Source organism: Sinocyclocheilus grahami, unplaced genomic scaffold (assembly GCF_001515645.1).
Source record: "Sinocyclocheilus grahami isolate Dianchi unplaced genomic scaffold, SAMN03320097.WGS_v1.1 scaffold131.1, whole genome shotgun sequence".
Taxonomy (NCBI): Eukaryota; Metazoa; Chordata; class Actinopteri; order Cypriniformes; family Cyprinidae; genus Sinocyclocheilus; species Sinocyclocheilus grahami.
Genome location: NW_015505310.1, coordinates 1320873 through 1330947, shown reverse-complemented (window position 1 = coordinate 1330947; position 10075 = coordinate 1320873). Strand labels below are relative to the sequence as shown.

The 10075-nt window shown below is 38.8% G+C and overlaps 1 protein-coding gene across 2 annotated transcripts in view; it reads left to right on the top strand.

The window, feature by feature from the left end:
- Positions 1–1717: 1717 nt before the first annotated feature.
- atp1b1a (ATPase Na+/K+ transporting subunit beta 1a) overlaps positions 1718–10075 on the top strand; it is a 12046-nt gene continuing 3688 nt past the window's right edge. For both annotated transcript variants that reach the window (XR_001609806.1, XM_016279517.1), the window contains exons 1-5: positions 1718–1933; positions 6847–6975; positions 8674–8829; positions 9130–9314; positions 9470–9553. Coding sequence is in view for 1 of the 2 variants with exons in the window: in XM_016279517.1 (XP_016135003.1) it covers positions 1840–1933; positions 6847–6975; positions 8674–8829; positions 9130–9314; positions 9470–9553 (648 nt within the window). In the remaining variant the exon portion in view is untranslated. The remainder of the gene's footprint in view (positions 1934–6846; positions 6976–8673; positions 8830–9129; positions 9315–9469; positions 9554–10075) is intronic.

Here is a 10075-nt window from a genome sequence, read left to right as displayed (position 1 = left end):
AAAGTCAGTGGGGTTCAATGTTGTTTTGGACCCCACCAGTGTTATTGTAGTATAACTGAGGTACTATTATATTTGTTATTATTATAGTTTTTATTTTTATCAATTTTTTTACATTTTAATTTGAATCTTGATTGTGGTTTTAAATTTAGTTTCAGTTTTAGTTAGTTATCTTATATACTTAGTTATCTATAATAACCTTGGACCCCACTGACTATCGTTGCATGGACAAAAACAGATGAAACATTCTTTAAATGTTTTTCTTTGTGTTCCACAGAACAAAAAAAATGCATGAAATTTAGACCTACATTTTTGGTTAATAACTCTTTTAAAATTACAAATGGAAATGTATGGGAATAAGGATGTTATATTAACCTATCAATTATTTTAGCTTATTCACAACTTTTGCCATTATAATAGAAGTTCAGAGATGACGCATTTATTCTTTAATTAATAATTAAATTTATGGCAGTGAAAGGAATTATATGGATTACAGGAGGCCCGCAGTTGAAGCACCTGTGTGCACATGTTTGAAGCTCCACACCCATAACAACAATACATGCACCTATTTGCTGATGATTTATTAATAGATGCTGCAATTTAAGCATACACTGTTTAAACATCACATTTTTGTATTACTTGCACATTCATATTTACCTGATTAATTCAATATAATTGTAATGTATGGCGGTTTTGGGGTCAAACAAACCCCCAAACCCACAGAGAGAACCAGTAATCCCAGTGTGCAGGATTTAATACCTGCAAGGATTGACACTTGTTGGAGCTCGTCTATGATTTATGAAAAGCGAGTGAAATGACATATATTCTCAAATACCCTATTGAGAGACCGAGAGACTCTATGGCTCAGTGAATGTGTACAGGCTTGGTGTAGGTGGGTTCACCGCTCTGCTGCTGTTGCCTCCCACAAATGACCTTGAATGGAGCACAGATCACATACTTGAACTTGAATCTTCCACAGGTCATCGAGAAAACGTTTCCTCCCCTTAACAACATACACACACACATTTATGTCCATACACATTTGATCTCTATCACCGAATGAAAACCTCCAAAGTGAAGGAAATGTGCTTTGTATCATAGCGCCATCTGTACTTACATGAATGCTACATGAGTAAATTATATTATTTTATTAAAGTATTTTGATCACTTAAACTGTTTTCTGATTAACTTCTTACAACAACAACTTATCTCCTTACAAAAAGTACTTTAAATTGGCAGTACCATGGTGCAGTGATGGTTTCCCACAGCAGTACCATAGTATTTTGATATGAAATTCATATATCGTGGTGTTTATATGGTAATCCTTATTGGTAAACCTTAAATGGTAAGGCACTTCCAAGAATAACATGGTACTACTGTGGTACATGTTCAAAAAACCTCATGACAAAAAAATCATGGTAGCACCTTTGTACTTTATTGTCGTTCAAGCAGTCAGATATACAGGTGGATTTACATATTACATGATTTTATGGTATTAAGACAAGACAATCTGTCATTTTGAGGTAAAGAACACAGTTCAGAGTTTGAAAGAAACAGCACTGAACTGCTCATGCAAGCATGAATTCCACCCCCGTTTACGAGTTGTTACGCAAAAGCAAGTCGGTCTGTGATTGGTCCGAATCTGCCCTCCTTCTTTTGAAGGTAACTTATTAAAAGAGCCGATGGGCGGAGCCAAGCCAGGACTATATATTGAGTGAGTCGAAGCAAAGGTACCGGGTACGAGTTTGTCCTTTTTTTACAAGATTTAGAAAGGGGGCAACATCGCTGTGAAGTCCATAAGGCCCGCTCAAACACCACCAAAAAGGGAACTAAATACCCAAAATGTCTGCAAAGAAAGATGGTGATGGTGGATGGAAGACCTTTATCTGGAATTCTGAAAAGAAGGAATTTTTAGGACGCACAGGCGGCAGTTGGTGTAAGTGTTCTCACGATTGTTTCATTAGCGCTTCTTCTCTTGGATTAAACTCGTTTTTCTCCTGTATTCGATGTTAATATTGATACGTCTCAGCGTTAAAGACAGGAGAAACGGCTACAGCGTGTTTCCTGGCTTTGGAAAAAGCTCAACACCTGTTTGATCTGTGACCGAGTCGTGACTTTCGTTTTCGAAGTGAGAAACACCTCGCGGTGGCGGCTTGCTATTATAATCAGATTATCATATTAAAAGAAAAATATTCTCGTATACATTTAAGCAAACGGATAAGCGGTGTTCTAGTGCATAGAGTGTGCCGATAGAAACTAGTTATGGTCATGTAATAGACGAACTGCTCAGAGAATAATACGCGTAATGAACCAGAAGGTGGTGAAAATGGCAACTGAATGGAAAAAGATGAAAACAATGCTTTACAAAAACTGTTTTTAATATTTGATCGATTGTTCAATTATGTGTTAAAGTTTGGTTCCGTGCTGGAGGTGTTTTAAAACGAAAAGGTCATTCTGAAGGTCGTCATACGGGTGTTATTTTTGTTTCGGAAGAGACCGTCACTCATCTGAAATGGCCAGTAGACTAGCAGTAGTTGAAGGACAATTTGATAATATTTTCAAAAATGTAAGTTTAATGGCTGCTTAGTTGGAATCAAAATGGTTTAAAGTTACAACATCCAGTGATCGGATCATTTTACGTCTGTCAATCACTAAAGAACATCGAGTAGAAACACCAACAGATACAATTATTATAATGAAGTATAATTATTGTAAGATGGATGAAAACAATATTTTTACAGTGAAGTGTCAAATTACATAAAAGCTGCAAGTGTCAGTCACAAACAAATGACATGAACATGTTTGTGCAGGTGACTAAATACGTATTTTCTGTCCTCAAGGTGACTCAAAGTAATTTGGTCTGTGTAGTTTATGGCCTACAGTTAGTGATAATGTAATAGTAATAATTGGTTATACAGATATACTGATTCCTCTTCTCCTGCTTGCTTTGTAAATATACATTACATGAGTGTCTCAGCTGAATGTATGTTTTTAAAGCGGGAAACCGTCTGAAGCTGATAGTTTTATCAGTTTTTAACATGTGTGTTTATCGCTGCCCTCCTGATGCAAGATTAAGTACATGTTTGTGCAGGTGACTAAATACGTATTTTCTGTCCTCAAGGTGACTCAAAGTAATTTGGTCTGTGTAGTTTATGGCCTACAGTTAGTGATCATGTAATAGTAATAATTGGTTATACAGATATACTGATTCCTCTTCTCCTGCTTGCTTTGTAAATATACATTACATGAGTGTCTCAGTTGAATGTATGTTTTTAAAGCGGGAAACCGTCCGAAGCTGATAGTTTTATCAGTTTTTAACATGTGTGTTTATCGCTGCCCTCCTGATGCAAGATTAAGTTGTGTTTACATTTACTTCTTGCAAATGCCGGTTGTTAAAAAGTTACATTATCCAGTAACCATACGTTATAATAAAATGCTTTAATATTTATTAAGACTCAGTAAGTTGTTTAAAACGCGTAGTTACGCAGTGAAACGAAGGGAAATGTCTTGGTTGAGGTTTGGGTTGAATGACATGAGGGAGCCAGTCACATGTAGCTTAGCCAGCTAACTTAGACTCTCTCTGTGTGCTTGAAGTTTCACTTTAAAATTAACAGAAATGACTGCGGCAAGTTTCGCCTGATGCAAGATTAAGTTGTGTTTACATTTACTTCTTGCAAATGCCGGTTGTTAAAAAGTTACATTATCCAGTAACCATACGTTATAATAAAATGCTTTAATATTTATTAAGACTCAGTAAGTTGTTTAAAACGCGTAGTTACGCAGTGAAACGAAGGGAAATGTCTTGGTTGAGGTTTGGGTTGAATGACATGAGGGAGCCAGTCACATGTAGCTTAGCCAGCTAACTTGGACTCTCTCTGTGTGCTTGAAGTTTCACTTTAAAATTAACAGAAATGAGTTTCTTGAAAACAAGTTTCATAAAGTGCTTTTAAAATCAAAGACTTAAAATATAGGTGGAAAAATTTTGCAAACGCAATCCAAACAAACCATACGAGTTGAGAAAGTAAGTGGAGGCAAGCAATAGAAGGAAGCGTTTTCACTGACGCATATGATTTCATTAAAACTCTTATTATTGATTTACAGAGGAGCTTTTGACTTTGTTGAATCTATTTAACATCCTGTTTCCATAGTTATTTATGGAACGTTTTATTATGTCAAGGTGCTGCCCCCAAATACTTTGAATGAAAACTGCATGACTCACCAACATGTACTGCTTTACACTATTTACTTATTTTAGTGAAACCAGTGAGAACTAAGAGAGACTGAAGGGCATAGTTAATAGCTGCTGTATTGTTAACGTTTACTGTTAGCATCCTTAATCTCTATCTTTCTGAATGTGGGCTTAATAAGCTTTTAAAGCATCATAGGAGTTTAAAACACACATCTTATTATGTATACCCTCAGGGACAAGCTTCTTTCTCTGCCCACACTGAGACTGCAACACGTGAAACCATTGTTTGTGGGACTGTATTCAAACTTGAATGTGTTTCCTGTAGATTTAAGAGGCGACAAAGGTTTTATTGCCAGGGCAGAAGGAAAGGAAGGATAACTCCGTCATCCACTCACGCACAAACTGACCCTTGTGTTTGGTGGGGACTAGTTTGAAGTGGTTGTTGGGGGCCGCTTTCAATGAAGTCCACGGACTGGCACAGTAGCTGACAGACAGGAATGTTATTCACAGGGACATGTGAGTTCTGGGAGCTAGTGTTATGAGTAATGTGCGAGTTTGACTGAAGCTGTTGTCGCTGTTAATTCAGTCAGGAAAGTTTGGGTTGTTTCACAATTACTAGCAACTTTGCATGAAATGGCTGGGCTCAAAAGGCTTTCTCAGCTTGGAAAATTAAGAGGGCCTAAGGCTACGTCCACATGAAGCCAGAGCATTCCCTATCCAATCTTTTTTTCCCCCTCGTCTTAAGAAATATCTGCGTCCACACGAAACCACGAAACCGACACAAAACGATGTAGTATACATGCCAGACCAACATGTGGCACTGTAATTCTGCCACAGAGATACACTAAAAACGGAGAAGACTTGGACTATGCACATAAACCTTACACGCGGTATACAAACAAACATGGAACAATACATTTATTAATCTGTGTTAATGTTAGTTAATAAAGAAAATCGTTCAGTATTTCTTCATGTTATTGTTGCTGTTATGTGACCATAGACCGTATAAAAACATGGACGTAGTGTCCGTGACGTAACCTGTAGACTTCCGATGAGCGTTTTGAAGCCTAAAGTGGGCGGAGCCAGCCGTCGCCATCTTGGGAGCGCGTCACCGAGCGTCACTCCCGGATAATCGAAAATGGGCAAAGAGGCGGGAGCTGGCTGCTAAAACCACGCCCACCTAGCTCGACGGTGGTGACAGCAGCGGCAATCCACCTGTCACTCAAGTGGCCACGCCCTTAATTATGCAGAACTTTAAGGCTTAATATAATTTAAACGGATGAGTTATAAAAAAATTCACCCCCCTCACAGTTGTCATGAAGGGCAAAATTAGCGATATAGACCAAAATAATTTTTTGAACCAGGCTGTAAAATGTTTTTTTCTGCTTTAAATTGGGCATTTTAACATGCGGAGTCTATGGGATTGACTCCCTTTTGCCGCCAGCCTCTAGCGGCCAGTTGATGAATTACAGTTAAGTCACTTCCGTGTTGGCTTCACGAGAGAGAGCGGGAGGTTGCCGCTCGTATGTGACGTAGCGGTGTCTGACTAGGGGCGAGATGTGGGCTGATGACATCAGCGTTTCAGAAAATATACTGATTGGCTGTACACACGAAAATCCGGCACGGATCCGGCATTTTGGGAGAGAGTATTTGTTCATGTTTTTGTTGCTGTTACGTGACGTAGCGGTGTCTGACTAGGGGCGAGATGTGGGCTGATGACATCATCGTTTCAGAAAATATATGGACTCGCTATCCACACGGAAAAGCAAGGGCGGCGTTTTCAGATTTATCCACTCTGGGGCCTGGTTTAAAAAAATATCGGTTTCACTCTCCCAAAACGCCAGATCCATGTGGACGAAATGCCTATACGATACAAAATGTAAGCTCTCTGTGTGGATGGGGCCTAAGATGCAATGGTTTGGAAAAAAAAATATGATCAATAACACTGAATTAAAGACTCAATCAGTGTGTATCAGATAAATGATCTGAAAAAAGAGAATTGTGAATTCATTTATATAATAATATCATTTTAATTTTGATTTTCATGAGTTACAGGAGTGTCTCATAAGACAGCTGACTAGCTACTCTTTATTCTTAGTAGTTCAGACTGTTTAGTCTGTGGTGCTCTGTCACTTTAAAGTCACGGTGAAACTAAAGTAGCGAGAGATCTTTTCTTCTAAATGTGCATCTGAGTGAAATGTTATGTATTATCGAATAAGAAAAAAGTGTTGGGTTGGGAATTGGATTTATCCATTAATTGTTTGGATGGAAGCAGATATGAAAGCAAACTTGCAGATGATTGTAAAAAAAAAAAGAGGTGGAGTTTAACCGCACAAATTAATTAGAGAAATTCGTAATTTCGCTGGAAGATCGAGTTATGACATTTTGATTAAAATTACTTGGTATAAATATAATAAAACTCGCATGGATTAATCGTTCATAATAAGATCAATAACATGCATTTTGAAAATAGAGGGACATTTTATTCATGCATACTTGAAATTCTCAATTTTTGTACATACTGAATGTACAGACTGAATGTGGATACATTTAAGCACCTTTACATAAGCACTGTTTGTGGAAACTCAATGTCATGACTCATTTTCTTGTATATGCTCTGAAACATCCCGTTGTTTCATGCTATATATTTTTCTTTGCAGTCAAAATCTTCATCTTCTACGTAATCTTCTATGGCTGCTTGGCTGGAATTTTTATTGGCACCATCCAGGCCATGCTCATGACTCTCAGCAACTTCAAGCCCACATACCAGGACAGGGTTGCACCCCCAGGTAATGAACCAAATTCATTGATGTCAAAGATAATACATGCCCAAAAGTGTTCAGAGGTTGGGTACTATTTGTACATAAACGCTGTGAGAATGAATCACCAAACCGAAGAGATACAGAATGAACTACATGTACTTTAAAAGTTGTTTTGACTGGCAGGATTTTTGAGAAGTACGATATGTTGACAGTGTTGTGTAGCTAATGATTTTGACTAACATGGAAGCCATCTCATTACACAATATGAACAATGTTTTTATGTCTTGTTCTGCATTACAGTTATGTGGTAAACCTCCTTTTAAAGTGCACTTGAAACTCTGAGATTTGTTTGTTACCTGGTTGACAAGATTCTCAAGAGGCCTTGCCTTACTTGCTTTTGCAAGTAATTGAAGCAGCAGGAACATTACATGTTATTCTTTGGCAACGATATGGAAAAATGGAAAGAACAACCTGTTTTGGGGACATTCTCGTATACACACGCTCGAACTGTTCCATACTGCTGGAAGTCAATTTTGTTTCTGCAAACCCTGTGACATTTCGGCAGCTCTAAAGATCTGTCTGATCTCAGAGAGAGAGCGAGGGTGGAGGTGGCAGAGGAGTGTGAGGGAGGAGAAGGAGAGAGACACACAGAAAGCCATTTTGACCTTCACACTCCCGGCTAGTCTGGCGAGGCTTCCCGTTTGGGTACTTAAAGCATAGTTGTTCCGCATCTACACACTTTGCATGGCTTTGAACTGGTATGTCTTGTAGTATTTCAGTCAGGGTTGGTGGTTTCAGCACTCAAACATACCTTTAAAGTAGTTTACCACAGGATCAGAGTTTATGGCTAAGCTTGTTTTGCACAAACAAGAATGTTTTGCAATTAAAAACGGAAAAAAAAGGAACAGTGGAGAGCATTGTACACTGCAGTTTCCATAATCCCTGTTAGGTTGCTTGTTACTCCACTGCCAACCATTCGCCACACCAGCCATGCCAGTGAATGTTTGCATAGTGCACACTCCCGCCTTGGCATTGCATTTATCTGTCTTCGTTAAGGCCTGGAACATAAACGCATCTGCCAAGAAGAACCATTTCCCCTTTAAGAGAGGCGGCCCTTGAAGTCTAAAAAGAAACAACACGAGTAGGAATGAAGTGGAGATCACCATGGTGTGCAGCTATTTGCTGCAAAGGAGGCCGGACATAGAAAAAACACGATGCCTGCGTTTAAGTCCCGCCTCCCTCTCAGGGGCTAAAAGTTTCCATTGTGTGACAGAAGCACGTGAGGTTATGGAGAGGAGGAGGGGGAAGGCTGGGAGACTCTCACAGGCTCAAACCGGAGTCTTAAAAGTGTATTAAACAATGTCCACGTACATTTCCCATGAGCAACAAGCCAGAAGCTCCTCTTTTGGACCAGCTGCAGCACATGCACGGAAGGTCATTACCAGTCCGTTGAAACCAAAACTGGCATTAAACACAATATAAAGTTTGCGTTTGCTTGTTCTCCTCTGCTGGCTCTGCTCACGCCACGCCCCGCTTTGGCCATGCTTTGGAGCCGGTGGAAAATTACTGCCAAGCTGGAAATCTGAATAGCAAACTTCCATGACAATGAATGGACCAGGCATTCTCCGCTCTCGTAGCTGGAGGGAAAATCACTCTTCTAAATGTTTGTTTTTATGGTTAACACCAGGTGTTGGGCCACATTTAACCTTTCTGCTTTACTTACAGGCTTATCACACTCCCCACGCCCGGACAAAGCAGAAATCATCTTCTCCATGAACGATAATAAGACTTACAATGCATATGTGGATCATATTAAGGAGTTTTTAAAAACATACGACAGGGAAAACCAGAAAGATGAAAGCAAATTTGAAGACTGTGGAGGTACACGTTCTAAGATGATCTTTAAGCTATATGTGTCTCAATAAACCCAAGCTTTTAGCTGTATTATTAGGTCAGCTAAAAAGGGTACAGTTCAGGAAGTGAAATCCTACATCATTCAACTGTGTCATATGATCTTCATTCACAAGTCAACAGTTCATGTTTTAGCCACTTCTTAGGTAGACAATTAGGGCTTTATTTGACCCATTTTGCTGTCCTGCATGCCCGTGCACTGTTGTTTTAATGACAAGCAAATACAGTTGTATTAGTCAGTAAATAAGGTTTAATGCGTTTCATGTTCAGTGAAACCCCAAACCTACATGGAGCGTGGAGAGCTGGAGAGCGATGAAGGTGTGAGGAAGGCCTGCCGCTTCGATAGAGAGTGGCTGAAGGATTGCTCAGGAAAGAAAGATGACAAATTCGGCTTTAAAGAAGGCAAACCCTGCCTCATCGTTAAACTCAATAGGATTGTAAACTTCAGGCCACGGGTGAGTTATCCAAAATTTTGATTCACGATCATGCCATCAATATTAACCTACTTGTTTGCAATATACACCAGGTGCATGCGAACAATTTTTGTTAGCCCGAGGCAACATTTACCTTAATACTGGGATTATAATACACTGCCATTCTCTCTCCGCAGCCTCCAGCTTCAAATGAGAGCATCCCTGAGCCAATCCACCCTAATGTTCAGGGCAATCTGATTCCAATCCACTGCACAAACAAGGCAAGAAATACTTACAAAGCATCTTGGTAAAATGGCGTTCTCTTCTGTAGAGCTATATTGGATTAGTTTTTACATTTAGATTACCATCATTTAACATTTAAAGGGGTCATATGGTGCTTTTTTAAAGATCATTATTTTGTGTATTTGGTGTAACAGAATATGTTGACATGCTTTAATGTTCAAAAAACACATTATTTTTCAAATACTGTACATTATTGTAGGTTCTCTATGCCCCGCCTCCCTCAAACGCTTTGTCTATATATAACTGTTATTATTATTATTACAATTTTATATTATTGTTGCTTTTGTTAAAATAATCACAAGATGAATATTCAGCTTTTTTCCCCAGTAGTCTGTTTTATTCAAACAATTATGAACATTTTTGCATTTAGATACAGAAGAACTTTGTCTGTTGAATATTTTTTAAAAAATGAACAAACAAAAAATCTGGATCTCCATGTCTGCTATGCAAATCAACTGTTCCTGCTCATCTCCAGCCTGGATCTCTTCTCTCTCCTTTCC